Source organism: Gadus chalcogrammus, chromosome 13 (genome assembly GCF_026213295.1).
Source record: "Gadus chalcogrammus isolate NIFS_2021 chromosome 13, NIFS_Gcha_1.0, whole genome shotgun sequence".
In the NCBI taxonomy this organism is placed as follows: domain Eukaryota; kingdom Metazoa; phylum Chordata; class Actinopteri; order Gadiformes; family Gadidae; genus Gadus; species Gadus chalcogrammus.
This window is the reverse complement of record NC_079424.1, coordinates 5360948-5388714: the sequence shown is the minus strand read 5'-3', so window position 1 is coordinate 5388714 and position 27767 is coordinate 5360948. Positions and strand designations below refer to the sequence as shown.

General features: G+C 53.0%; 1 protein-coding gene across 1 annotated transcript in view; it reads left to right on the top strand.

The window, feature by feature from the left end:
* Positions 1 to 27767, top strand: part of col7a1 (collagen, type VII, alpha 1) — a 68585-nt gene that overhangs the window by 37028 nt on the left and 3790 nt on the right. The window contains exons 56-113 of the mRNA XM_056606457.1: positions 88 to 123; positions 340 to 381; positions 1035 to 1115; positions 1356 to 1391; positions 1679 to 1714; positions 2350 to 2430; positions 2553 to 2588; positions 4278 to 4349; positions 4493 to 4537; positions 5104 to 5139; positions 5737 to 5772; positions 6191 to 6295; positions 6422 to 6487; positions 7296 to 7331; positions 7412 to 7447; positions 7553 to 7600; positions 7689 to 7724; positions 8158 to 8283; positions 8405 to 8614; positions 8884 to 8919; positions 9005 to 9049; positions 9157 to 9273; positions 9418 to 9489; positions 9590 to 9634; positions 11128 to 11163; positions 12268 to 12303; positions 12641 to 12685; positions 12765 to 12797; positions 12910 to 12972; positions 13827 to 13862; positions 14507 to 14587; positions 14796 to 14864; positions 15369 to 15404; positions 15700 to 15759; positions 15866 to 15910; positions 16214 to 16249; positions 17515 to 17550; positions 18294 to 18353; positions 18740 to 18865; positions 18978 to 19049; positions 19491 to 19526; positions 20576 to 20635; positions 20730 to 20774; positions 21045 to 21080; positions 21194 to 21229; positions 21451 to 21507; positions 22018 to 22089; positions 22222 to 22293; positions 22538 to 22573; positions 22934 to 23014; positions 23666 to 23719; positions 24606 to 24659; positions 24873 to 24935; positions 25050 to 25112; positions 25227 to 25343; positions 25493 to 25570; positions 26357 to 26410; positions 26767 to 26815. Of these exons, the coding sequence (XP_056462432.1) occupies positions 88 to 123; positions 340 to 381; positions 1035 to 1115; positions 1356 to 1391; positions 1679 to 1714; positions 2350 to 2430; positions 2553 to 2588; positions 4278 to 4349; positions 4493 to 4537; positions 5104 to 5139; positions 5737 to 5772; positions 6191 to 6295; positions 6422 to 6487; positions 7296 to 7331; positions 7412 to 7447; positions 7553 to 7600; positions 7689 to 7724; positions 8158 to 8283; positions 8405 to 8614; positions 8884 to 8919; positions 9005 to 9049; positions 9157 to 9273; positions 9418 to 9489; positions 9590 to 9634; positions 11128 to 11163; positions 12268 to 12303; positions 12641 to 12685; positions 12765 to 12797; positions 12910 to 12972; positions 13827 to 13862; positions 14507 to 14587; positions 14796 to 14864; positions 15369 to 15404; positions 15700 to 15759; positions 15866 to 15910; positions 16214 to 16249; positions 17515 to 17550; positions 18294 to 18353; positions 18740 to 18865; positions 18978 to 19049; positions 19491 to 19526; positions 20576 to 20635; positions 20730 to 20774; positions 21045 to 21080; positions 21194 to 21229; positions 21451 to 21507; positions 22018 to 22089; positions 22222 to 22293; positions 22538 to 22573; positions 22934 to 23014; positions 23666 to 23719; positions 24606 to 24659; positions 24873 to 24935; positions 25050 to 25112; positions 25227 to 25343; positions 25493 to 25570; positions 26357 to 26410; positions 26767 to 26815 (3448 nt within the window). The remainder of the gene's footprint in view (positions 1 to 87; positions 124 to 339; positions 382 to 1034; positions 1116 to 1355; positions 1392 to 1678; positions 1715 to 2349; positions 2431 to 2552; positions 2589 to 4277; positions 4350 to 4492; positions 4538 to 5103; positions 5140 to 5736; positions 5773 to 6190; positions 6296 to 6421; positions 6488 to 7295; positions 7332 to 7411; positions 7448 to 7552; positions 7601 to 7688; positions 7725 to 8157; positions 8284 to 8404; positions 8615 to 8883; positions 8920 to 9004; positions 9050 to 9156; positions 9274 to 9417; positions 9490 to 9589; positions 9635 to 11127; positions 11164 to 12267; positions 12304 to 12640; positions 12686 to 12764; positions 12798 to 12909; positions 12973 to 13826; positions 13863 to 14506; positions 14588 to 14795; positions 14865 to 15368; positions 15405 to 15699; positions 15760 to 15865; positions 15911 to 16213; positions 16250 to 17514; positions 17551 to 18293; positions 18354 to 18739; positions 18866 to 18977; positions 19050 to 19490; positions 19527 to 20575; positions 20636 to 20729; positions 20775 to 21044; positions 21081 to 21193; positions 21230 to 21450; positions 21508 to 22017; positions 22090 to 22221; positions 22294 to 22537; positions 22574 to 22933; positions 23015 to 23665; positions 23720 to 24605; positions 24660 to 24872; positions 24936 to 25049; positions 25113 to 25226; positions 25344 to 25492; positions 25571 to 26356; positions 26411 to 26766; positions 26816 to 27767) is intronic.

The window sequence follows — 27767 nt, the reverse complement described above, 5'->3', positions numbered from 1 at the left end:
GTGTGTGTGTGTGTGTGTGTGTGTGTGTGTGTGTTTGTCTGTGTGTTTTTATCGTTTATATCGTTGTGTTCTCCTCTTTTCTTGCAGGGGGCCACAGGCCCTGCTGGACCGCCTGGGAAAGTGGTGAGGAATCGTATATTCAAGTTGATTTTTATACAAATATTGATATTTTATTTATTGGTTCTGCTATGAAAGTTATGGGCCCTGCTCATAACTTTAATATGAATTCAGGAATATGAATGATGTAATTGAAGGACACTGGACTGTGTCCCCATGGCTCTGATGACCCGAACCCTAACCTAACCCTAACCTAACCTAACCCTAACTCTGTCCCATCAGCTGGACCTCATGCCTCAGCTGAAAGGAGAACGAGGAGACAAGGTACGCTCTCCTTTATCAGATCCAAACCATCCCCAAAAGATTTGTTGCCGTTTCACGTATGATCTTTGATTAATGTGGACGGCTGCACAAACAACTAATAATCTGAAGTCGTCGACAGGTCCATAACTCTCCCCCTCACCTTTCAGTAGATGTTCTTTGCCCTCTAGAGTCACTAGCTTAAAGTAAATTCATTGTACATGGCTGGGATCGAACCCAAGGCTTTATACACAGCTACACACAGCTAGCCACAGCTTAGAACCACCCTTAATACATTGACAATGAGCTACACCACCTTCCCTTGGCACCACCCTGACTACGTAGACACTGAGCTACACAACCTTCTCTTAGCACCACCCTTCCTACGTAGACACTGAGCTACACCACCTTCTCTTAGCACCACCCTTACTACGTAGACACTGAGCTACACCACCTTCCCTTGGCACCACCCTGACTACGTAGACACTGAGCTACACCACCTTCTCTTAGCACCACCCTTACTACGTAGACACTGAGCTACACCACCTTCCCTTAGCACCACCCTTACTACGTAGACACTGAGCTACACCACCTTCCCTTAGCACCACCCTTACTACGTAGACACTGAGCTACACCACCTTCCCCAGCTCTCTAACCTGCAATGTTTGGGTCCCCAGGGAGACGCAGGCGACCCCGGAGAGCACGGCAGCAAGGGGCCCCCGGGCGTGGCCGGGGGCCCCGGAGCCCCAGGGATACGGGTGAGTGAGGACCGCCCATCAGACACACGCCCGGTCCGACCCCACTGACCTGGGCACCGGCACCCTCTCCTGGGGTTAGGACCGCTCTGGTTATGGTTGGTTTATGACTGGTGTGGTTATGGTTGCCGCTGTTACTAGATGGCGTGGTTACTGGTTGGCGTGGTAATGGTTGGCGTGGTTATGGTTGCTGTGGTTACTAAATGGCGTGGTTACTGATTGGTGTTTTCTGCCCCCTGTCAGGGTGTTGAGGGGCAGCGTGGACCTCTGGGAGCCAGAGTGAGTATACTAGTTAAATTAGTTATATTAGTTAGTATACTAGTTATATTAATTAAATTAGTTATGATACTAGTTGTATTAGTTAGCATACTAGTTATATAAGTTAGTGTATTATATAAGTTAGAATACTAGTTATATTAGTTAGTATATTAGTTATATTAGTTCGAATATTAGTTATATTAGTTAGTATATTAGTTAACGTATTTTATTTTAAAGTGCAGAATCCCCCTGTTGTGAATGACCCCCCTTCCTCTGACAATTACTCTTACTTCCTTTCTGCCCCCCAGGGCGACAGTGGAGAACGAGGACCCCCTGGGGAGAAGGTAGGGGCCGGACCCTGCTGCAGCCTCCTCAGACTCATGATGATGATAGAAGTCATTCTGGTGCCTGAGACAGACAGCGTCTGCATATTGCTATTGTTAGCCTTGGGTTAAGGTTAGGGTTAGGGTTAGTGTTAGCCTTGGGTTAACGTTAGGGTTAGGGTTAGTGTTAGCCTTGGGTTAGGGTTAGGGCTAGTGTTAGCCTTGGGTTAAGGTTAGGGTTAGGGTAGCCTTGGGTTAGGGTTAGTGTTAGCCTTGGGTTAGGGTTAGGGCTAGTGTTAGCCTTAGGTTAGTGTTAGTGTTAGCCTTGGGTTAGGGTTAGTGTTAGCCTTGGGTTAGGGTTAGGGTTAGTGTTAGCCTTGGGTTAGGATTAGGGTTAGTGTTAGCCTTGGGTTAGGGTTAGGGCTAGTGTTAGCCTTGGGTTAGGGTTAGTGTTAGCCTTGGGTTAGGGTTAGTGTTAGCCTTGGGTTAGGTTTAGCGCTAGTGTTAGCCTTGGGTTAGGATTAGTGTTAGCCTTGGGTTAGGGTTAGGGTTAGTGTTAGCCTTGGGTTAGGGTTAGGGTTAGTGTTAATCTTTGGTTAGGGTTAGGGTTAGTGTTAGCCTGTCCCCAGTGACTGACCGCCTGTGTCTGACCGAAGGGGGAGCGAGGTGCTTCTGGTCTGGATGGACGAGCCGGTCTGGACGGTAAACCAGGGCCGGTCGGGCCCTCTGGCCAGCAGGTGAACTCATTCTTTACCTTCTGAATCTTTATGCTGCCCAACCTTTAAAAGGCCTCAAAATGGAGACTGAACACACAAGAGAACGGTTATGAAATGAGTTTAATGATGCTGTCTGTCCCTAGGGAGACGCTGGGAAGCTGGGCAATCCAGGACGCGATGTGAGTACACACACAAACACACCCACACGCACACCTGCACACGCACACACACACACACACACACAGGTAGTTGCCATAAAGCTCTGTAATGCTTCCACCTGGTGAGGCGACACCAGGGACTTGGTGGGATGGGGAGGTGGTCCCAGAGATCAGAGCTGTGGAGGCTGGTGACTGCGGAGGCCGGTGGCATGGTAGAGCTTGAATGACAGCTTAAACCATCGTTCAACCCATTCAAATTGATATCCTCTCAATGGAACCAAACAAGCATCCATTAATCCATCCTTAACCATCATATTAGTCTAATCGGACACTGACACACCTGCTCCATGTTTTTAATGAATGATTTGCTTGGTCATTAATCTCTGCCTCCCACCATACGTTCCTCTCTGTCCACCAGAAGCATCTCGTTAATATATCACTTTACAGGGGAGAGCTTGACTCCACACAGAGAAGAGCACAGAGTACCAGACAACCTGGTCTACCACTGGCCTTGTGTTGGTTTAAGTCATTTTGCAGCTATAGACTTTTTTTTTTTATAGACTGTTTGTGGTTTGAGGGCTGAGAGATTTAGTTTGTTTTGGTCCAAATTAGCATTTAGCATTTGGTGGGCCTTGTGTTTCCAAAACAACTTGAATCTTTGAATGTGGGGATAGAACATGATATTCATAATAATGAATAATAGATGAGCTAAGATTATTGTGGTAAAGGGCGTACTCATAAATCACTGGATATTAGTATTAGTGTTATTGGGTACAGTACAGGACATTGCATTATGCAAAGCTCTGCCCTTTACATAGCTCACATAGCTCACCGATGACATTTCATAGAGCCTCATTTAACATGAAGTAATGGAAAGCTGAAAGGTCTCTTTTTCGTACCGTATAAGAGTACAGATCCTACCACAGCCAACTCTCCCACACCGTTCATGGATTCATCTGGATTCATGTGAACATCTGGATTCATGCTAATAGTTTAGTTTGTGCTTCTTGTAGAGGGTGTGTGTTTAGTATTAGCTGATACTTCATCATGCCTCAATACTTCTGCCTTTCTTTGAATACAACTGTACACTTCCAAGAGGTGAAATGGTCGTTCTACTACAGGTATTCAATTATGTTCATGACAAAAGTGACAAAAGAAAATCAGATGGCATTCGAATAGTGTATTACCCAGCTTTGATGATGACTCAGTTCTGATGAGTCAGTCAGGACGTTCATTGGCACACACTCACAAATTCTGCTTTGGACGCTGTATCCAACCAGAGCATCCAACAGATGCTTTTTAAGAAACACTTTTTTTAATCAATGCAATACTTTTCTGCTGTAATATTTTGTGTAAGTAGCCGTGAAGCAAGATAATGTTTGGATATGCTGTACAACACTATCCTTTATGTAACATTACAATACACACCACCGTACTGCAGAGGGTGCTGTGGAGCTGATCCCTACCTTAACGCACTCACATCCCTTCTGTTAAGGAATTAACATGGTCTCCATTTTGAGAGCAATCCCACATTAGATTAGCATGATTCAATATTAGAACAATTCTAATTTGTAAAAGTAAATAAACTGTATGGTTAGCTAATCAAGGAAGGACGTAGGTAAGCTCGGTGGGCCGACGTGTGGACACATTAAGTGTAATCAGTAAACGATGAATTCTGTCTGATGCTTTAATGTTCTCTCATCTCCCCAGGGTCTCCCAGGCCTCCGGGGCGACCAGGGACCGTCTGGCCCCTCGGGGCCCCCGGGCATCCCAGGGACCGCTGTGAGTGTTGCTGACCCTGAGACATGCTGTGTATGAAGGGCTCCAGGGGCCACAGTGTTCAGGGGCCACAGTGTTCAGGGGCCACAGTTGTGCTCCTTGTGTTAAACACACGGTGTGTGTTCTCTGTACTCCTCTGTCATCAGGGCAAAGCAGGCGACGACGGCAAACCAGGGACCCCGGGCAAAATGGTGACTCGTCTGTCTGTGTGTCTGTCTGTCTGTCTGTCTGTCTGTCTGTCTGGATCTTCGTCTGTCTGCCTGTCTGGATGTCCGGCCGTCTGTCTGTCTGTCTGTTTTGAAGTCATTGGTTGGTACTAATGTGGTTCACTGCTCCACCGCATTACAGCTTTTTATTTATTTCAGGCACTGCTGCGTAACGGCCTCCTGCTGTTGTCATCAGGAGCGGAGTTGACTTATTGACCCTCTCTTGTCCTCAAGTGTTAATCTAGACTCACTGACCAACTCTGGTCCTAAACTGTTAAATAGACTCGTTGACCCACTCTGGTCCTAAAGTGTTTATCTAGACTCATTGACCCACTCTGGTCCTAAAGTGTTTATCTAGACTCAGTACTCTCTGGTCCTAAAGTGTTTATCTAGACTCGTTGACCCACTCTGGTCCTAAAGTGTTTCTCGAGACTCATTGACCCACTCTGGTCCTAAAGTGTTTCTCTAGACTCATTGACCCACTCTGGTCCTAAAGTGTTTCTCTAGACTCAGTACTCGCTAGTCCTAAAGTGTTCTGTGTTACTCTGCAGGGAGAGGAAGGCGTACCGGGGGAAGACGGGAGGAAGGTGGGTGTGGAACGAGCTTTCCCGAGCTGCTTTAGAGCCCAAACACCAGCGAGCTGTAAGCCTGCTTTAGACGGCAAACACCAGCGAGCTGTAAGGCTGTTTTAGAGCCCAAACACCAGCAAACTGTAAGCCTGCTTTAGAGCCCAAACACCAGCGAGCTGTAAGCCTGCTTTAGACGGCAAACACCAGCGAGCTGTAAGCCTGTTTTAGAGCCCAAACACCAGCAAACTGTAAGCCTGCTTTAGAGCCCAAACACCAGCAAACTGTAAGCCTGCTTTAGACGGCAAACACCAGCGAGCTGTAAGCCTGTTTTAGAGCCAAAACACCAGCAAACTGTAAGCCGCGCAGCGTAGTAATCTGCACCCAATTATTAGGAGTGCAAATATGGACGTCCGGGTGATGATCCAGAGATCGGCTCATAGCTTTAGAAAGACCATCCATTAGGAGCAGCCATCCATTATCTCCCTGCCTCGCCGTAATATCAATCTCACTTGGATCAGACTCACTTGGTAACTGCAGCTATGTATATACCTGTGTATATATATTTATATATATATTTCACCCTCACAATCCTAACGTCATCCTTTTCATCGGCAGGGCGACAAAGGAGAAGGAGGAGCCGGTGGACGAGACGTCAGTTCCACCAGATCTTCTCGGATGTTTATTACCCCCCCTTCCCCTTTCTGTCTGTCTGTCTGTCTGTCTGTCTGTCTGTCTGTCTGTCTGTCTGTCTGTCTGTCTGTCTGTCTGTCTGTCTCTGTCTCTGTCTCTGTCTCTGTCTCTGTCTCTGTCTCTGTCTCTCTCTCTCTCTCTCTCTCTCTCTCTCTCTCTCTCTCTCTCTCTCTCTCTCTCTCTCTCTCTCTCCGTCTGTGTGTCTTTCTCTCTCTCTCTCCTTCTCGCTCTGCCTATCCCTCTGGGGGGATGCTGGGGGAGGCTCAGAGAGGGTGGGGGGGGGGGGGGGGGGGGGGGGTCAGCCTCCTGCTGTGACTGTGCTGGAGCCCTGGTGGCTGCAGGGCGGGGCTGATGCTGTGGTGTGGGCGTGTCTCCCCAGGGCCGCGACGGACTGAAGGGCGAGCGGGGGCTGGCGGGGCCCTCCGGCCCGGCGGGGGCGGCCGGTCTCCCCGGGGTGCCGGGAGGCATCGGACCCCCTGGACAGGTGAGACACTCGGTACCCCCCCCCCCCCCCTCTGAGGAGAGGGTCTGATGGGGATCAGGGCGTCATGTGATGAGCGGCTCTCCTGAGAACGCTCCTCATGGTGGTTCTCTCTGGTGTTCCCCTCAGGTGGTGTACGTGAAGGGGGCTGCCGTGGCCCCCGTGGCCGGACCCCAGGGACCCCCCGGAGCCACGGTAACACATGACTGAACCACACACACCACTGACCACTTTGTTCACATCATTTCAGGACACAAACTCTCTGAACCGCGTCGGGAGGAGACGTGATTACCTCACACTATTGCTCACTCTCTTAACAGTTCGAGATTGAGAATAGAAGATCTGCGCCAACGTAAAAAGAGCCACACAGATACACGCCCCCAGAGTGTTTAAGACCCCCGTTGAGCGGGACGGCGTGGGCTGAGCCTGTGCCTCACTGTCTTCTCTTTGTGTTCTGTTTGTTGCTGCTCCCCCCCTGCATCCACCTCCTCCACCACCACCACCACCACCTGCTCCTCCTCCACCTCCTCCACCACCACCACCACCTGCTCCTCCTCCACCACCTCCACCACCACCACCACCTGCTCCTCCTCCACCACCTCCACCACCATCTCCTCCACCACCACCTACATCTCCTCCACCACCACCTGCTCCACCTCCACCACCATCTCCTCCACCACCACCATCTCCGCCACCACCTCCTCCACCACCTCCACCATCACCACCTACACCTCCTCCTCCACCATCGACACCACCGCCTCCTCCAACTCCTCCATCTCCTCCACATCCTCCACCACCACCATCTCCGCCACCATCACCAACACCTCCTCCACCATCACCACCATCTTCTCCGTCACCTCCTCCACCTCCTCCACCACCATCTCCGCCACCATCAACAACACCTCCTCCACCATCACCACCATCTTCTCCGTCACCTCCTCCACCTCCTCCACCACCACCTCTTCCACCACCTCCACCTTGTCCATCCTCCCGCCCCCTGCAGGGCGTGTCGGGGTCCCCAGGCGCGATGGGACCCAGGGTGAGTCCATGCCCCTCGTTGATCTTAGCTCTGTCTCGGTGATCTGCCTTCTCTCTGATCGCAGCTCTGCTCTGTTCCAGGGGGATCGAGGGCCCCATGGAGCCAAGGGGGACACGGTGAGTGGCCCCTGTTATGACCCCCATCAACCATAGCCACGGGGGGGATAGTTCTGGGAGAGGTTTTATGTTCTCATCCCGATCCTGAACTCTGTGTGTGGACAGGGCGACCCCGGAGAGGACGGAGCGCCGGGAAGACCGGGAACAGCGGTGGTGAGGCGACTCTGAGCACGACAGGAATTGGCAGTGTTGGCCCAGAGGTCAGGGGTTAACGTTTCTTCTTCTGTCTCTCCTTGATCAGGATGTGCAGAAAGCGCTGTCCAACCTGGGGATCCTGGTGAGCTCCTCATACGGTCACACCTGAAACACCTCACCCTGTAGATAGAGGACATCACACCCTGTAGATAGAGAACATCACACCCTGTAGTTAGAGAACACCTCACCCTGTAGATAGAGAACATCACACCCGGTAGTTAGAGAACACCTCACCCTGTAGATAGAGAACACATCACACTGTAGATAGAGAAGTCCTCACCCTGTAGAACACCTCACCCTGTAGGACACCTCACCCTGTAGAACACCTCACCCTGTAGGACACCTCACCCTGTAGAACACCTCACCCTGTAGGACACCTCACCCTGTAGAACACCTCACCCTGTAGGACACCTCACCCTGTAGAACACCTCACCCTGTAGGACACCTCACCCTGTTGGACACCTCACCCTGTAGAATTCCTCCAGGAGGCTCACCTGTGCCCTGCTGCCCCCCAGGTGTCGGACCTGAAGGTGGTGGTGGACCGGAGGGACCTCCTCGTGACCCCCCCGGTCCTGAAGCCCCAGAAGGGCCAGCATGGCGAGCCTGGGGAGCAGGGGAGCCGGGGCCCCACGGGGGCCGACGTGAGTAGCCTCTGGGGGTCACGACCGGCCCTCTTTGATGACATCACAGCTGGATCACTTAGTACCAGGCTGTGACGGTCTTCCTCACGGACGGCGGACTCATGGTTCTCCTCTGACCCAGGGTCTCCGCGGCGTGCCGGGGGAGAAGGGCCCTAAAGGAGATCAGGGGGAGCGGGGCCCGGCCGGGGCCACCGGCCCCACAGGGAGGGCCATCGGAGAGCGCGGACCAGAAGGGCCCCCCGGACAGGCCGGAGAGCCCGGCAAGCCTGGAATACCTGGCGTTCCCGGTAGAGCGGGGGAACTGGGAGAGGCTGGGAGGCCTGGGGAGAAGGTGGGAGGACGGACCTGACGCCTAAATGTCCTTCTACATGGGACATGGGGGCTCTGCTGACTCTGTGTGTGTGTGTGTGTGTGTGTGTGTGTGTGTGTGTGTGTGTGTGTGTGTGTGTGTGTGTGTGTGTGTGTGTGTGTGTGTGTTCGTGTTCGTGTTCGTGTGTGTGTGTGTGTGTGTGTGTGTGTGTGTGTGTGTGTGTGTGTGTGTGTGTGTGTGTGTGTGTGTGTGTGTGTGTGTTCATGTGTGTGCGTGTGTGTGTGTTTCAGGGCGAGAGAGCGGAGAAAGGAGACAGAGGGGAGACTGTGAGTATATACCTCCATAAATGTTTGATGTATTTTGCAAGTGGCCACCAGTTGCAGCGTTCCAACCCTGGCCTTTCCCTTTCAGGGCAAAGCGGGGCTGACCGGGGCAGTTGGCCCCCCGGGTCCAAAGGTAAGCCCTCCTCACGCCACCGTGGTCCCCATCAGTCCCGGACCGACCCATCTGTAGGTACACCCCGTGCAGGACAGCAGACACTGACACCTCTCTGACCACCACAGGGCACGTCGGCCGAGGCGGTCGTCACCGGAGCCCCGGGGGTCCGAGGGGTCCCTGGAGTCATGGGGCCCAAGGGAGAGCCCGGAGCCCCGGGAGCACACGGGTCCAAGGGGGACCGGGTAAGGCGAGAGCTCCCAGACGGACCCAGAGGACCTCCTGGCCTGGTGGTCCGGCTCCCTCTCTGGTGGCTCAACGTGTTAAAATAAGTTTTGTGGTGTGGTATGACGAGAGGAAGTGAGCTGGACCGTGTGACTGCGTTGCAGGGCTTCGCGGGCTCCAGCGGGGATAAGGGAGAGCGGGGCGAGTCCGGAGAGCGAGGGCGAGACGGGTCTCAGGTAGGGCGTCGCGGTCTGGAGCCGCTCAGAAGCTGTTATCAATAAAAACCAGATTGGGTTCACTTTGAGATGACACCGGGTTGTGATGTTTGGATTTCAGGGGCCCGCAGGAGAACCGGGGAAAACCGGTCAGGATGGGAAGCCGGTAAGTGGATCAGGATGGTTATTGGGCGAAAGCGATTTATAAAAGATTGAACAGTTTTTTTGTACTGTAATCACCTGCCTGTTGACGGCATGGTGGTCTTTAACAACGTGAAAATGGGACTGACAGAGCAGTGATGCTCGAAGGAAAACAACATGAATATTTGATGATGTGATTCTATATGTTCTATATGTTGTTGTATTGTGTATTGTTGCATAGCTAACATACTGTATATGTATTTATATACATATGTATTTACTGTTTGTTTGTCAAGCACATCCTGTGATTTAACCATTGATGCTTTGTGTTCATAGCGATAACATTTGAACTTCAGTGATAATCTTCAGGTGTTCAGCAGCTAGCACCAGACTGTTAGCCTAATACAACTAGCGCCTGACTGTTAGCCTAATACAACTAGCACCTGACTGTTAGCCTAATACAACTAGCACCTGACTGGTGGCATAATACAACTAGCACCAGACTGTTAGCCTAATACAACTAGCGCCTGACTGTTAGCCTAATACAACTAGCACCTGACTGTTAGCCTAATACAACTAGCACCTGACTGTTAGCCTAATACAACTAGAACCTGACCTTTAGCCTAATACAACTAGCACCTGAGTGTTAGCTTAATACAACTAGCACCTGACTTTTAGCATAATACAACTAGCACCTGACTGGTGGCATAATACAACTAGCACCTGACTGTTAGACTAATACAACTAGCACCTGACTGTTAGCCTAATACAACTAGCACCTTACTGTTAGCCTAATACTGTACCAATCAGCGCTTGTTAAGGAGCTGTCCCAGTGTGAGTTGTCGATCTTGGAGCAAGGGCGGGAGGAAGGGGGGGAGGGGGGGGAGGAGGTAAGGGGGAGAGGAGGAGGGAGGGGGGGTGAGGTTGAGAGCGAGTCCTCACGCTGTCCCGTTCTTCTTCCCTGCCCGCCGGGGGAGTGGCCAGGGCTCAGGGGTGTGGAGCCTGGAGGAGGGGGGTGTGGTGGGGGAGGTGGGCTGATTGTTGGGGAGGCTGGGTTGTTGTTGGACCAGCAGGTGGAGCTGTGTTTCCTCCCTCTTCCTCGCTGGCGCTCTGCACATCAACGACGGTCAGACTTTGGCGGCTCCTCACTGACGCTTCACCTCCTCCCCTTATGTCTTCATACCCTCCTCCTCTGTGTCTGCTCCTGTCGCCCATCTGTCCATCATACTGTCCTCCCCCTCTGCTACTCTCTCTCTCTCTCTCTCTCTCTCTCTCTCTCTCTCTCTCTCTCTCTCTCTCTCTCTCTCTCTCTCTCTCTCTCTCTCTCCCTCTCCGTCTCTCTCTCTATGTCTCTCTCCTCTCTCTTTTCTCTCTCTCTCTCTTTCTCTCTCCCTCTTCGTCTCTCTCTCTGTATCTCTCTCTCTCTCTCTCTCTCTCTCTCTCTCTCTCTCTCTCTCTCTCTCTCTCTCTCTCTCTCTCTCTCTCTCTCTCTCTCTCTCTCTCTCTCTCTCTCTCTAGGGCATGCCTGGGTTCCCTGGAGTTCTGGGCAGACCGGTAGGTGCTCTTTAGGCTGGCTCTGTGTTGCTGTGGTTCTCCTGCTTGCCTTGAGAGGTGCAGTTGGCGTGGATGTTGGCAAGCGATGAGATGCTCTCACACAAGAGAGACTAACTGATAAAAACATCTGCATCAGGCGCAGCCCGCCAGATCTGTTTTGGGCAGACCCCCCATTGTCTGGCCACCTGCCTGCCCTTCATTTGGACTTCAGGAAATATTTATCCTGACCACCTGTTCCCCAAGTCGTGTCCAATTCAGTGCCAGGGTGAGGGTTAGAAACAGAGTTAGAGTAAGGCTGCGGGTTAGAATCAGGGGAGGGTTAGAGTTAGAGATAGGTTAGGGTTAGAGCTAGGTGAGGGTCCGAGTTAGGGTTAGAGTTAGGTGAGGGTCCGAGTTAGGGTTAGAGTTAGGTGAGGGTCCGAGTTAGGGTAAGAGTTAGAGTTTGGGTTCGAGTTAGGGTTGGGGTTCGAGTTAGGGTTAGGATGAGTGTCAGGGTTAGAGTTAGGGTTAGTGTTAGGTGAGGGTGAGAGTTACAGTTATGTGAAGGTTAGGGGGAGAGTTGGCGTTAAGGTTAGAGTTAGAGTTAGGGTCAGGGTTAGAGTTAGGGTCAGGGTTAGAGTTAGGGTCAGGGTTAGAGTTAGGGTCAGGGTTAGAGTTAGGGTCAGGGTTAGAGTTAGGGTTAGAGTTAGAGTTAGGGTCAGGGTTAGAGTGAGGGTTTGAGTTTGAGTGAGGGTTTGTTTGTATCCATTGTGTTACTGGGATGAGCGGGCTGACGTGATGATTATGATATCTGCTTCATGTGCCTTGTGATTTCCTTCTGCCCTTGCACTAACCTTTCAAAGCCTTTGTCTCGCTGCATAGCTTTGATTGAACGTGAATCCTCCTGGATGTTTGGGCATGATGATGGAACGGTAGTCTACACTTAGATACAGTAGAAACTCTTTTTACTTTATGCTAACATATCTTTAAATGGTTAAGAGGAGCCCATTTTTAAATGCGCCACGATCAAAGTGTGCCGTCTCTCTACTCACTGCATGCAACCCCTCTCCTCAACCAGCGTGAAGCTTTACTGCCTGACTACAGCTTAGCCTTCTCTGTCCACAGGGAAACCCAGGAGAGAACGGGGTCAGAGGGCCCACAGTGAGTACCCCCACCCACTCACTCACTCACTCACTCACTCACTCACTCACTCACTCACTCACTCACTCACTCACTCACTCACTCACTCACTCACTCACTCACTCACTCACTCACTCACTCACTCACTCACTCACTCACTCACTAACTCACACTGACTGACACTCACTCACACTGACTGACACTGACTCACTCACTCACTCACCCTCTCACTCACCCCTCACTCACTCACACTGAGTGACACTCACTCACTCACCCACTCACACTGACTGACTGACTGACTCACTGACCCAGACTAGCAGCCGCTGCTGTACTGATGCTTCCGTTGATGTTGATCTAGGGTCCGCTTGGCACCAACGGGCCCCCGGGACCCCCTGGAGTGAAGGTGAGCATGCTCTTCATATTGACGCCACACACATCATGAGTTTGAGTCCACCTCATGCCATGCTTCATGTGATTGACAGGGCAACAACGGCAACCCAGGGGTGGGAGTCCAGGTAAGGCTTCACGTCTCCCCGTCGAATGATCCGTCACTGTGAGGCGGCCATCTTAATTAAGCTGTACCGTGTGGTGGTGGTCTGACCTGAGATCCTCCTCCCGTCCCTACAGGGTCCCCCCGGGGCCCAGGGGAGCACAGGACTGCCAGGGCCCGCCGGTCTTCCAGGAGCCGTGGTAAGCTGCCATACATCAAGCTAAGGGCCGCTCTGGGCTGGAGGTCTGTAGAACCCCTCTGGCCTGGAGGTCCTGTCTGTGGACCCCCTCTGGTCTGAAGGTCTGTAGACCCCCTCTGGGCCAGTCTGTAGACCCCCTCTGGTCTGAAGGTCTGTAGACCCCCTCTGGGCTGGAGGTCCTGTCTGTGGACCCCCTCTGGGCTGAAAGTTCTGTCTGTAGACCCCCCTGTCTGTAGACCCCCTCTGGGCTGGAGGTCCTGTCTGTAGACCGCCCTCTCTGTAGACCCCCTCTGGGCTGGAGGTCCTGTCTGTGGACCCCCTCTGGTCTGAAGGTCTGTAGACCCCCTCTGGGCTGAAGGTTCTGTCTGTAGACCCCCTCTGGGCTGGAGGTCCTGTCTGTAGACCCCCTCTGGGCTGGAGGTCCTGTCTGTAGACCCCCTCTTGGCTGGAGGTCCTGTCTGTAGACCCCCTCTGGGCTGGAGGTCCTGTCTGTAGACCCCCTCTGGTCCTGTCTGTAGACCCCCTCTGGGCTGGAGGTCCTGTCTGTAGACCCCCCTGTCTGTAGACCCCCTCTGGTCCTGTCTGTAGACCCCCCTGTCTGTAGACCCCCTCTGGTCCTGTCTGTAGACCCCCTCTGGGCTGGAGGTCCTGTCTGTAGACCCCCCTGTTTGTAGACCCCCTCTGGTCCTGTCTGTAGACCCCCTCTGGGCTGGAGGTCCTGTCTGTAGACCCCCTCTTGGCTGGAGGTCCTGTCTGTAGACCCCCTCTGGTCCTGTCTGTAGACCCCCTCTGGGCTGAAGGTCCTCTGGTTCTCTGCTGTGATCCTCATGCCCCGTGTCTGTCTCCGTCTCCCAGGGTCCTCAAGGCCCTCCTGGGCTGTCCGGCCAGGTGGTGAGTAGAGCTGTGGGGAGAAGAGCCCTCACCTGCAAGGACACCACTGCACACAACCACTGCACACAACCACTGCACGCAATCACTGCACACAACCACTGCACAAAACCACTGCACACAACCACTGCACGCAACGAACTGCACGCAACCACTGCACACAACCACTGCACGCAACCACTGCACGCAACGAACTGCACGCAACCACTGCACACAACCACTGCACGCAACGAACTGCACGCAACGAACTGCACGCAACCACTGCACACAACCACTGCACACAACCACTGCACACAACCACTGCACACAACCACTGCACGCAACGAACTGCACGCAACCACTGCACACAACCACTGCACACAACCACTGCACACAACCACTGCACACAACCACTGCACACAACCACTGCACACAACCACTGCACACAACCACTGCACACAACCACTCCACACAACCACTGCACACAACCACTGCACGCAACGAACTGCACGCAACCACTGCACACGCTCACTTCACGGAAACCACACCCAACCCTCACTGCATGGCAAACCACTGCCCTCAACCCTCCGCTCTCCTCCACCTTTCAGCATTGGAGCCACGTTGACCTTTTGGCTTGACCTTTACAGTGAAGTGTGCCTACCCCACAGGGCGAGGGCGGCAAACCAGGGGTCCCCGGGAGGGACGGGGTACCAGGCAAGGAAGGAACCCCGGGACTACCTGGAAAACAGGTGTGTGTGTTTGTGTGTGTGTGTGTGTGTGTGTGTGTGTGTGTGTGTGTGTGTGTGTGTGTGTGTGTGTGTGTGTGTGTGTGTGTGTGTGTGTGTGTGTCTGTGTGTCTGTGTGTGTGTGTGAGTGTGTGTTATACTCACATTGCGAGGCCTTCTGTTGTGTTTCCGGTTCCTCTTCAACCCTTCCTCTTCTTCTCCCCCCACCCAGGGCATCGCTGGACCCTCAGGAGTGCATGGATTAAAGGGGGAGCTGGGGGACAGTGGCCCCCCAGGGAAGGTAGCCAGCCTGTGTGTGTGTGTGTGTGTGTGTGTGTGTGTGTTTGTGTGCGTGTGCGTGTGTGCGTGCCTGCCTGCGTGCGTTCATGAGCTGTCGAAGGCTGCTTTATTATTAACGGTCGGATCCAATATTTACACGGGCTAACGGAGATGAGAATAGATGCGGGGTCCGGTTGAAGTAAACTCTCCATCATCTGGACTATGGGCGGCGTAGGAGTCTGGTTATGTTGCTGTTATGTCCTCCTCGTCTGTCGTCTTTATTAGCCTGTTTTACAGGGTTATTCTTAGTGCACCACTGGTTCTTCAGGGGCCAACAGAGACTGTGATGAACCTAAGGGCCCTCAGCCCACGCAGAGCCCACCCTCTGTCTGAGGGCCGGGGGCCCCACCCAGAGAAGTGTAATGAAGAGCAAGCTTTCAGGAGCAGCTCCTGCTTCGACTGCACTGTGAAGTGTACTTTTCCTTTACTGGTAATGACTGTCACTTTGTCTCCCCGTCTCCTCCAGATTGTGGCCGGACCCCCGGGGCCCAAAGGACGAGACGTAAGGAGATATTCACATCAAGCTTTATATCATCTGTACTTTACTCTCATGGTCCCCCTGACCTTTGTGTGATCGTCAGGAGGAAGTGATGTTCTTTGGTTCTCCGTAAGCATTCCAAGCCAGATGGAACCAGTATCACAAAGCACCCCTCCCTGCGGCCCCCCTGAAGAACACCTTGATTATTGTTAAACGTTCTCTGCCAGCAACGCTGGGCTGTGATTTGAAGAGTCGTGTGTGAAATGCTCCAGACCTTTGTAGCACAACCGTCCGACCTGATGTTCTTGTGTTGGACCAGGGGCTGCCGGGCCAGGCCCTACCCGGGGTGACGGGAGAACGAGGTCTACCCGGTTTTAAGGTGCGTCTGTTCAACCCCTTAGCCCTCGTGTTGTTGACACCATCAATGCCCCGTGGGTGGGGCTCGTTCTCTAACACCGTCCTCCCTGCCCCTTGCTGCGGTTTAGGGCGACAAAGGAGAGAGGGGTCCAGCTGGGATCAAAGGGGACAGAGTAAGTAACACTACTGCTACTGCTCCAGTAGTAGTACTGTAAACTACTGCTTCACTAGTATCGACCTACCGGCAATATATACAATATATATGCCGCCTTGTATGGTGGTCAGCGCCGGTGTGTGACAACCACAAACCAACGGTGTGTGAATGTGTGTATGAATCGGTGAACGGGTGAATGTGTGTATGCATGGGTGAACGTCGGGCCATAATTGTGAAGCACTTTGATTGGCCGTCGGTTAGACAAGCGCTGTACGAATGCAGGCCATTTGTATCTATTTCTTTGTTTTGTTTTGTCTTGTAGGCGCTGCCAGGAGAAGACGGCAGCCCCGGAGAAGATGTAGGTATCAGATGAAGCACCAGGCTTTCACACCCCTGCTCTCTGCTCACACTGCCATCCACAGGGGGGGGGGGGGGGGGGGTGTTACAGGAACACCTTACCTCACCAGCAACACCTCTGAACTGTGTGGATGCTGACTGTGATACCTGATACCTCTGTAACCCTTTAGTACGGGTTACCCCAGGCCAGCCTGTTTGGGGTATAGCCCATCCGGTTGCAGCTGTCATTATCAAATCTGACAAAAATGTAAAAAATAAAAAAGCCAAGTGTAAACACCGCCATTCAGGCAATATTTGTACAGTCAAGGGGTTTGAGTCTCAGACTTTGATGTTAATGGATTTCAGTCCTTTGTTGTTGAAACATCACACAGGACTCCGCACCATCTGGCTGCCACGTAAGTTAGTCAGATCTCTGAAAGATCCGCAAATATTCAGAGGAGTTATCGCACAAAGAAATGTTGGTGGTTTAATTTTCCCCGCAAGACATAAAGGAGCAGCAAGAGGCAAGCTGTGGAGGCGGCCTGCATTAGCCGAAGTACAAGATGACATTGTGTCGAGGTGTTTGAACACAGTGGGTATCACGAGAGGAATCACGGCGGCAGCATCGCTGGGATAACGACACTGTTAGCGGAGCAGTTACCCTGGAGCAGCAGGGCCACAGATCGGGTTGTGATCACCGTGTGCAGTTATTCAGTCATCTAGTCAGTGGTTCACTTCCAGGACACTGCGTTCTGAGCGCTAATAACGACTCCGAGCACATTGTCGTCGTGATTCTGCAGAACTTCGCAGCATGTAGCTTCTCATCCGTCCAGGGGTCAGGAGTCCAGACCCTCAGTTACCAGCCCTATCGTCGTGACAGGGGCCTCTCTGGGCCTCAAGGGGACTGTTTAAGAGCCTGTATGGTGGCTCGCAGAGGCTTCAATCTGCCCCTACTCCATTGCTCCTTCATTAGGTGGCAATCTTTTGAATCATATTGTTCTACCACCATCTTTTTATTTTCTCGTTTCTTAAACAAATGTACACTAATTATATCCTTGCTGTGTAAAGGCTGTGTGAGTTATAAATCTGTTCCACTAATAAGACGAGGGGTATCACACCTCCCACGCTCAGCCTCTCACACCGTTGTCCTGTAATCATACTTCAATCCATCTTTATTGTTTCATTAGTCCAGCTCCTCTGAACCTTTTAGTTATTACAGTCACAACAAACCAATGCTGGATGAGGTGCTATTGGTCTCTTGACCGTTCCTCCCCTCTCTTCCCCCAGGGGGCCCAGGGTCCAGCCGGACCCAAAGGAGACAAGGTGAGCACACCGTTCACCACACATCCTCCTGGAAATCCGGTTCCAGAGAGGTTGGGTACTTCTAGAGAAACACACTTCAGATGTATGTCAGACCTTCTCTATACTGGCTGCAAAAAGATTTTAAATTAACCGAAATGATCTCTTTGCTAACGCTTTTAAATCTAAGATGAGAGCATTTCACACTACCTCTTTTACTTGTAGATGTTTTTTATAAATTTTAATTTACTTACTTTTTATTATTTTAATTGATAACAGCTTTTGATCATTTTAATTTCTGTCTATATGTTGTGAGTGTAATATTGTGAGTGTACATATGTTATTTGTTGCTGCCTCTTGGCCAGGACTCCCTCGAAAAATCGTTTTTTAATCTCAATGGGACTTACCTGGATGGAAAAAGGTAAAAAAATAAAATAATAAATAAATGCTGAAGGGTTTCACTCCACTCGAAAGACTCGATTAGCCCTTTTACCCCTCGTTGACTTCCCCCCCTGGATTCTACCCTGACCCATGACCCTATTTAACCCACCTCCCCACCGCCGGCCTGCATCGTTAGTCCAACTGTGTCTTTATCCCCAAGATACTTCAGTGTGTTGACTCTGGACCTACTGACCGTAGAGAGATGTGCCCCTCTGAGACACAAGCTTTGAAATGATTCATGAGATGAAAAGCATGGCTCCGTCAGAAGTGGGTCAGCCGGCCGTGGGTGAACGGACTCTGTGTTCCTTGTGTTCCTTGTGTTCCAGGGAGAAAAGGGTGTTGGTCTGGCCGGACCCTCGGGCCAGCACGGTCCTCAAGGTTTAAAGGTCAACATGCAACACAACAACCCCACTTACACCCCTAACATACACACAGATTCCTCCGGATAACGTGTCGCATGCTTCCGACTTGGTCTAAGTGCGTCAAGATGAGATAAACGGGTTCTCCGGTTGTGTCAGCTGACCTCAGTCCTTTCTTTATCCTTTATTCTTTGTTTCAAGGCTAGCCCCTTGAGATGTACGATCTAAATTCCGAGGGGTTCCTTACAAATAATGACAAACAATGCAAACATAATAAAAATCAATCACATAATACCAAACCTATAAGCACAAGGACACAGGCACCCACACACACATACACACTCCATCAATGCACCCCAAAGCTAATCTCCCCACCAGGGCTGTGTTGCCGTAACATCTGCCTCTTGTTTCAGGGAGATCAAGGTCTTCCCGGCCCCGCCGGGCCCCTGGGGGCCAGAGGTCTGTCGGGCAATGCGGGCCTGGCCGGCCTGAGAGGAGAGGTCGGGGAACCGGGCGCCCCCGGAGCCTCTGGGGAGCGGGTGGGTCTCGACCTCAGTGCCTTCCTCCCTCACGGCGCTGTCTGCTGGGTGTCAGAGTGATGAAGAGCTTCATGCATGTATCTTCATCTCTTCTCCTCTCTGTGTCCTGCAGGGTCTCCCCGGGTTCTCAGGGCGGGTCGGCACCCCGGGGGTTCCCGGTCCGGCCGGGACCCTGGGCCCAGCGGTGAGTTCACCCTCTCACTCTTAGGCCTAAAAAAAAAAAAAGTTTGGTTCCTGTCGGTTGTCAGTTGAGGTCCTGGGTAGGTAGGGAATTTATTTTATTTTTTTATTTTATTTTTTCCATCGGCAGCGAATGATAGGTAGGTTGTTTTCATTTAAAAACGAGAAAATTCGCTCATCCTTGTACAGAATGAAGAGGTGCTGTACAAAAACGTAATCATAGTTTGCATCAATTTTTTTTTTTTTTTTTTTTTTTTTTTTTTATAAAGCTCATAAAATAATTTGGGTCCTACCGTCAACAGGGAGCGGCAGGAGCTATGAATGTAGTGGGGGCGGTGGGCCGAGGCCGGCTGATGACCCCCCCCGGCACCCCGGCCTTCCTCTGCTCCTCTTCAGTCAACATGGAGGGTGGGGTTAATGTTGTACCTTTCTTTGTGTTCTCTAGGGCGCGCCAGGTCTTGATGGAGGAAAAGGAGACAAGGTGAGCTGGCCAACCCTCAATAATCCATCAGAACCTCCACCACAACCTCCATCACAACCTCCACCACAACCTCCACCACAACCTCCATCACAACCTCCATCACAACCTCCACCACAACCTCCACCACAACCTCCATCACAACCTCCACCACACCCTCCATCACAACCTCCACTACATCCTCCATCACAACCTCCACCACAACCTCCATCACAACCTCCACCACAACCTCCACTACATCCTCCATCACAACCTCCACCACATCCTCCACCACATCCTCCACCACATCCTCCATCACATCCTCCATCACAACCTCCACCACAACCTCCACCACAACCTCCAACACAACCTCCACCACAACCTCCACCACAACCTCCATCACAACTTCCACCACAACCTCCATCACACCCTCCACCACATCCTCCACCACATCCTCCATCACAACCTCCACCACAACCTCCATCACAACCTCCATCACAACCTTCACCACAACCTCCATCACAACTTCCACCACAACCTCCACCACAACCTCCACCACATCCTCCATCCCAACCTCCACCACAACCTCCACCACAACCTCCACCACAACCTCCACCACATCCTCCATCACAACCTCCACCACAACCTCCACCACAACCTCCATCACAACCTCCACCACAACCTCCACCACAACCTCCACCACATCCTCCATCACAACCTCCACCACAACCTCCATCACAACCTCCATCACAACCTCCATCACAACCTCCACCACAACCTCCACCACAACCTCCATCACAACCTCCACCACAACCTCCACCACAACCTTCACCACAACCTCCATCACAACCTCCACCACAACCTCCATCACAACCTAAACCACAACCTCCATCACAACCTCCATAACTCTCTCTGTCACAACCTCCATCACAACCTCCATCACAACCTCCACCACAACTTCCATCAGAACCTCCATCAGGACATCCATCAGAACCTCTCAGGACGTCCTGTAGCAGGACACGCCCCTGCCGCCCAGCGGTGTGTCACACTTCTCCTCCTCTTCTCCTCCACAGGGGGAGGTCGGCGTGGGGGTCCCGGGGCTGAGAGGAGAGAGGGGGACCCCAGGCACCAGGGTAAGTGCCTGTCAGGTCCCGGTGTGTTGGAGGTGAAGCTCCGTAGCGTCCTCCTGAATGTGTCCCATGTTGACGCTGTGCTCTCGGGTCGCAGGGTGAAGAGGGCCGGGCGGGGGAGAACGGAGAGCGCGGACCCACGGTCAGTACCCCAACCTGAGGATCGATCCTCCTGCAGGACCTACATGGAACCAGAAGGTTCTGGTTCATAGCTTAGTACTGGAACTGAACCGGTTTAAAGGAAGTCATGAACCTTTATGGGAGGAGCACATCATTACCAGCTGCTCTGAGATAAGGTTAAGGTTAAGGTTGAGTCAAGGTGTAGTTCAGGTGTATCCCCCAGGTGCCTGTTACCCTCGGTAACAGGCAGCATGAGGTGAGCTGCTTGGTAATTGAACGTTTGGTCCCTTAGGGTCCTGCCGGTAGCCGTGGCGACCGAGGAGACAAGGTAACCGTGTCCTCCAGCACGTTTACAACATCCCCGCGGTGATGGGGCTCATGTTTTGACATCGATGGGATCGACACGCAGGAATGACATGTCATGCTTTCACTTTATTACAGGGAGAGTTGGGACCACAAGGAGACAAAGGAGAAAAGGTAGGACAACCCTGCACGCTTCGTCTGTGTGTGTGTGTGTGTGTGTGTGTGTGTGTGTGTGTGTGTGTGTGTGTGTGTGTGTGCGTGTGCGTGTGTGAATCCGTCCTGTGACTGAGGGGACGTTGGTGATGATCTGCCTGAGGGACCAAGAGGACCCTCCTCATATTTGAGGGGGGGGGGGTACTTCTGCTGCTGCTAACGTCCTTCTTCTCCCTCCACAGGGGGACACTCTGCTGGTCGGGGGACCCCCCGGAGACAAGGGCAACAAAGGGGAGCTGGTCAGTGAACCCGCCACATACCCCCACCACCCCCACCACACCCCCATCACCCCCACCACACCTCCATCACCCCCACCACACCTCCATCACCCCCACCACACCCCCACCACACCCCCATCACCCCACACCACACCCCCACAACACCCCCATCACCCCCACCACACCCCCACCACACCCCCACCACACTCCCATCACCCCCACCACACCCCCACCACACCCCCTTCACCCCCACCACACCCCCATCACCCCCACCACACCCCCACCACACCCCCATCACCCCACCACACCCCCATCACCCCCACCACACCCCCATCACCCCCACCACACCCCCACCACACCCCCATCACCCCCACCACACCCCCACAACACTCCCCCCATCACACCCCCACCACACCCCCATCACCCCCACCACACCCCCACCACACTCCCACCACACTCCCACCACTCCCCCATCACTCCCCCCCCCCCCCCCCCCCCCCCCCCCATGTGACTCTGTGTTCTGTCCTGCAGGGCGACCGCGGCGCCAAAGGGCTGCAGGGCGAGAAGGGCCTGAAGGGCCAGGAGGGGCCTTCGGGAGAGCAGGTGAGCCAGGGGCCCGCCTCCGCCCAGGACACGCCCCCTCAAGGCCACGCCCCTTAGAGGTGTTTCCAGAGATAAAGCTGTGTGTGTGTGTGTGTGTGTGTGTGTTTGTGTTTGTGTGTGTGTGTTCTTCAGGGTCTGCGGGGGGAGCCCGGAGAGAGGGGGTCCACGGGGTTCCAGGGGGCCCGGGGCCCCGGTGGGCAAAAGGTAAGCACACACACACACACACACACACACACACACACACACACACACACACACACACACACACACACACACACACACACACACACACACACACACAGTTCATTAAAGTTAAATAGGAACCAATATAAGAAACTAAATAATAATATTAAATAATCAAACAATGAATTGTCTGAAAATCACATCAATGCAAAGTGAAGTGTGAATACTGAGTGAAAGGGTCTCTCTCTCTGTCTCACTCCTCAAGGGAGAGGCTGGGCTCCACGGGGTGCCTGGAGAATCGGTGAGTCCATCTTCCTCCTCTTTCCCGCCTCCTCCTCTTCGTCCTCATCCTATTCTTCGTCCTGTTCTTAAAGAGAGCTGATGTGATTGGTCTGTTCTTAGAGACAGCTGATGATATTGGTCCTGTTCTTAGAGAGAGCTGATGTGATTGGTCTATTCAGAGAGACAGCTGATGTGATTGGTCTGTTCTTAGAGACAGCTGATGTGATTGGTCTGTTCTTTGAGACAGCTGTCTGTTCTTTGAAACAGCTGATGTGATTGGTCTGTTCTTTGAGACAGCTGATGTGATTGGTCTGTTCTTTGAGACAGCTGATGTGATTGGTCTGTTCTTTGAGACAGCTGATGTGATTGGTTCTCTCAGGGTTCCCCAGGGAAGGACGGACTGTCTGGGCTCCGAGGGGAGAAGGGAGAGATTGGATTAAATGGACCTCGAGGAATAAAGGTATTTCAATGTGTTTGTGTTTTATCTTCGCATGCTAGTGTTGGTGTGTGTATGTGGCTTAGTGTGTGTGTGTTTGTATGTGTGTAGTGTATGTCTGCCTTTGTATCTTTCTGTGTGTGTGTGTTTGTGTATGTGCGTGGGTGGGTGCGTGCGTGTGTGTGTGTGTGAATGGTGTTCCTTCCTGTTGGATGTTGAACTGGGAGGGACAGGTCCCAGCCTGGTCCCTCCAGGGAGAAGAGATCCTGCAGTGAGACGAGATCCCCCAGAGAAGTTCTTGTGTTTCAGCAGCCTGTTCCAGCACATCCTCTCCTCCCTCTTTTCTGTCCACATAGTGGAACGTTTTCTGTCCACTGAGGCTTTACAACTAATGGCAGTGAGAGTGATGACTCACAAGGTGATGAGTATTCCTGGGAGCAGTGTGTGTGATTGTGTGTGTGTGTGTGTGTGTGTGTGTGTGTGTGTGTGTGTGTGTGTGTGTGTGTGTGTGTGTGTGTGTGTGTGTGTGTGTGTGTGTGTGTGTGTGTGTGTGTGTGTGTGTGTGGGGGGCCCTATAGAAAGCCCTGCTGGGCTCAATTACAGGTTTGGTGTATTTTCTGTCCTCTGAGTCACAACCATGTGTCTGTGTGTCATGTGACCATCTTGTGTTTCCAGGGCGACCGCGGGCCCAAGGGATCCTGTGGAGCGGACGGTGCCAAGGGAGAGAAGGTGAGACAGGGAGGGGGAGAGACAGGCAGGGGGAGAGAGACGGTGGGGGAGAGACAGGGAGGGGGAGAGAGACAGGGAGGGGGAGAGAGAGACAGGTAGGGGAGAGAGACAGGGAGGGGGAGAGAGAGACAGGTAGGGGAAGAGAGAGACAGGTAGGGGAGAGAGACAGGGAGGGGGAGAGAGAGAGGGGGAGAGAGTGACAGGTAGGGGAGAGAGACAGGGAGGGGGAGAGAGTGACAGGTAGGGGAGAGAGACAGGGAGGGGGAGAGAGACAGGGGGGGGGGGGGGAAGAGACTGGGAAGGGGGGAGAGACAGGGAGGGGGAGAGAGACACCCTGGTGCGTGAGGCGGCGGGGGAGGAGGGAGGAATGTGTGACATGATGAGATTCTGTAATCCATCAGTCCTGAGCCGCGGGGCGATGGTCCCGCTGAGCTCCACAGACGCCGGTGGAGAAGCTAGCGCCGCGGAGAGACGCTGTACATAGGCTGTAGGCTAGCGCCGCGGAGAGACGCTGTACATAGGCCGCAGGCTAGGCGCCACTGTCACACTCCCGTTAATGTTAATTAACCGAACATGCTAGGTCTATCTTAGCATGTTAATTAACCTAGCATGCTAAGTATCCTAGCATGTTAATTAACCTAGCATGCTAAGTATCCTAGCATGTTAATTAACCTAACATGCTAAGTATCCTGGCTGGCATGTTATAATTCACTTAATATCTTCAGTTCACTAGAATATTAATGAATCTAACATGTTTAGTACCCTAAAATGTTAATTAACCTAACATGCTAAGTATCCCAGAATGTTTATTCGTTGAACATGTTAAGCATCCTAGCCTGTTTATTAGCCTCACATGTCTTCTGGATGATCCGCGTTCATCTTTCAGGGTGACGGCGGGGCGCACGGGCGGCCAGGCCTCCCGGGGCGGGGGGGAGAGAAGGTATGAGTCGCAGCCTGCAACACAATGCACCAGGATATTAACGTGCTCCATGTTAGCATCACATCACAGCAGCATCACACGCTCCATGTTAGCATCACATCACAGCAGCATCCCACGCTCCATGTTAGCATCACACGCTCCATGTTAGCATCACACGCTCCATGTCAGCATCACACGCTCCATCACGTGTTGAAGCCCTGATTCTGCTTGCAGGGAGACGCCGGCCCCACAGGGGCCACTGGGGGCCCGGGGAAGGAGGGACTGATCGGCCCCAAGGTACTGTACATGTGGCTGGGGTTGACCAGGGCTTAAGACACCCTTCAGTGGTCTTGGGGTTCCAGTTGTAGGAGGCCCTGAGGCGCAGTGTGGCTGACGTTCCCGTGCTTTCAGGGGGACCGTGGATTCGACGGAGTGTTGGGGGGCAAAGGGAGTCAAGGAGAGAAGGGTGAACGGGTGAGACCTGCAGACAGACTCTCCCAAACACACTGCGTCACCTCTGCTCCCTGTCCTTCTTCTGACCTTCAACCCTCTGTGTGTGTGTTTGTGTGTGTGTGTGTGCTGACACAGGGCCCCCCCGGGACCCCGGGCCCCACCGGCCCCCGGGGCGTCGACGGGGCCGCTGGCCTTACCGGAACCCAAGGCCCCGGTGGGTCCAAGGGCCCCGAAGGGCTCCAGGGACAGAAGGTGATTACCTCTGGCCCCATTGGTGCTATCAGAGAGTGTGTGTCTCCATGGCAACGGTGTACTGCGTGTCCATGGCAACACGCAGAGCGACGGTGTGTTGCACGTTCCTCCCGTAACCGGGTGGCGGTGGTTTGTGTGTCCCTCTGCAGGGAGAGAGAGGGCCGGTCGGCCCCGCCATGACGGGGCCCCGCGGGGTCCCGGGCATCCCAGGGATCCGGGGGCAGCAGGTGGGTCCAAAGACACCTAACGAGACCCCCCACACCTGAACCAGATCCTCACACCTGAACCAGATCCTCACACCTGAACCAGATCCTCACACCTGAACAAGATCCTTACAAGTGAACCAGATCCCACACACTCACCTGAACCAGATCCTCACACCTGAACCAGATTCTCCACATTCACCTGAACCAGATCCTCACACCTGACCCAGATCCTCACACCTGAACCAGATCCATACGGACCTGAACCAGATCTTCCACTCTCTCCTGAAAGCGTCAGTTCAGCAGAGCCTCCACCCCTCATCAGGAGGTTCTGTTGTGCGTTCGGAGTTGACCACACGCACGCTGCGGAGGCTAATTAATGCCCTGGGGGGGGGGGGGGGGGCAGAAAGCCGGCTCCTTAATGTCCTATGAGGGCAGGAAGCCGGCTCCTTATTGCCCTATGGGGGCAGGAAGCCGGCTCCTTAATGCCCTATGGGGGGGGCAGGAAGCCGGCTCCTTATTGCCCTATGGGGGGGGCAGGAAGCTGCGGGTTACGGAGTGACTCGTGCCATAGGAGGAGGAGGAGGAGAATCCCTTCTGATAGAAGGGTGAAGAGGACACAGTTCAGACACCCTGGCTCCATGATGTGGTGTCACCGGTGTTAATGAAGTTGGAGCCACTGTCAGTGTGTGTGTGTGTGTGTGTGTGTGTGTGTGTGTGTGTGTGTGTGTGTGTGTGTGTGTGTGTGTGTGTGTGTGTGTGTGTGTGTGTGTGAGTGAGTGTACTGATACCTGCTTCCTTGTGCTGCAGGGAGAGTTGGGTCCAGATGGCATGAAGGGAGAAAGAGGAGACCAGGGCTTGACGGTCAGTAGTCAGAGACACACACACTTAGATTAACACACACACACACACACACACACACACACACACACACACACACACACACACACACACACACACACACACACACACACACACACACACACACACACACACAAACACACTCAATTCTACACACAAACACTCAGATCTGCACACATATGCTCAGAATGCACACACGCATGCACACACAAACACACACAAGCACACACAGACACATACTCATAAATTTCCCTCAGTCATACACAAACACACACACACAGGGACACATGCCGACACACACACACACCACCATGGATGACTTGGTATGAAGGCTCTTGGCTCTCGTCCCACCCCTCCAGGAGGACGACATCAAAGACTACATCCGGCTGGAGATGAGTCAGCACTGCGGTGGGTCCCGCCGCGGCCGTGGCTAAACGCCGTTTCAGTTTGCACACATTGAACTCGGAGCAAGTCGTCACATTTCAGACACCAGCTGGCTCCGGAGACGTCTGTAATCCATCACCCAGCGAGGCTGCCATCAAGTACAAGCCCTCGTGATTCCTCACAGACTGACCTTTACCTTTCTTTCCTCTTCTGTCTCCTTCCCTCCACTGTCCTCCTGTCCATCTGCACCGCCCCCTCAGCGTGTGGAGGTAAGTGAGCCCTCGAGGAAGGCCAACAGATGGGTGGTGGTGGTGTGTGGGTGGTCGAGGTGGTGGTGGTGGTGGTGGTGGTGGTGGTGGTGGTGTGTGTACAGGAGGGGCTTGGTACACAAGGGCAATAATTAGCATGAGTCATTCTTACTTTAGTGCTTCTACAGCTCGAAAGGGAGGGGAGGGGAGGAGGGGTTGAGGAGGAGGAGGAGGATGGGAGAGTAGGGGAGGAGGAAGATGGGGGGAGAAGGGGAGGAGGAGGAAGGGGGGAGGAGAAGGAGGGGGGAGGAGGAGGAGGGGGGGAGGAGGAGGAGGAAACCAATAGGAACCATTGCTATGTTTGTCTTTTAGCTGCACGAATGCGGTTCTCTCCCATGACATTAGCATTCGGTGTCATTTAAATACAAATACGATGTGCTAGATCAACCTCCCAGACGCTGAGTGCGTTGCGCTGTATAGAAACGACCTCATTAGCGGCAGGTAATAACCACACGTTGGGTGCTGGAGTACTGCTTTCCTCCAGGCTGCAGAAGACTCCGACAAATTAAACTCTTTGCAGTATGTACCTAATGTGGCTGTCACAGAACTATTATTAACTCTCATTATTATGCAAACATTGTATTCCACATTGCCCATTAAACTCTGCATAGACACTCATCATATTCATTATATACTGTTTTATCTGGTGGTCTGAGGGTCTCTACAGG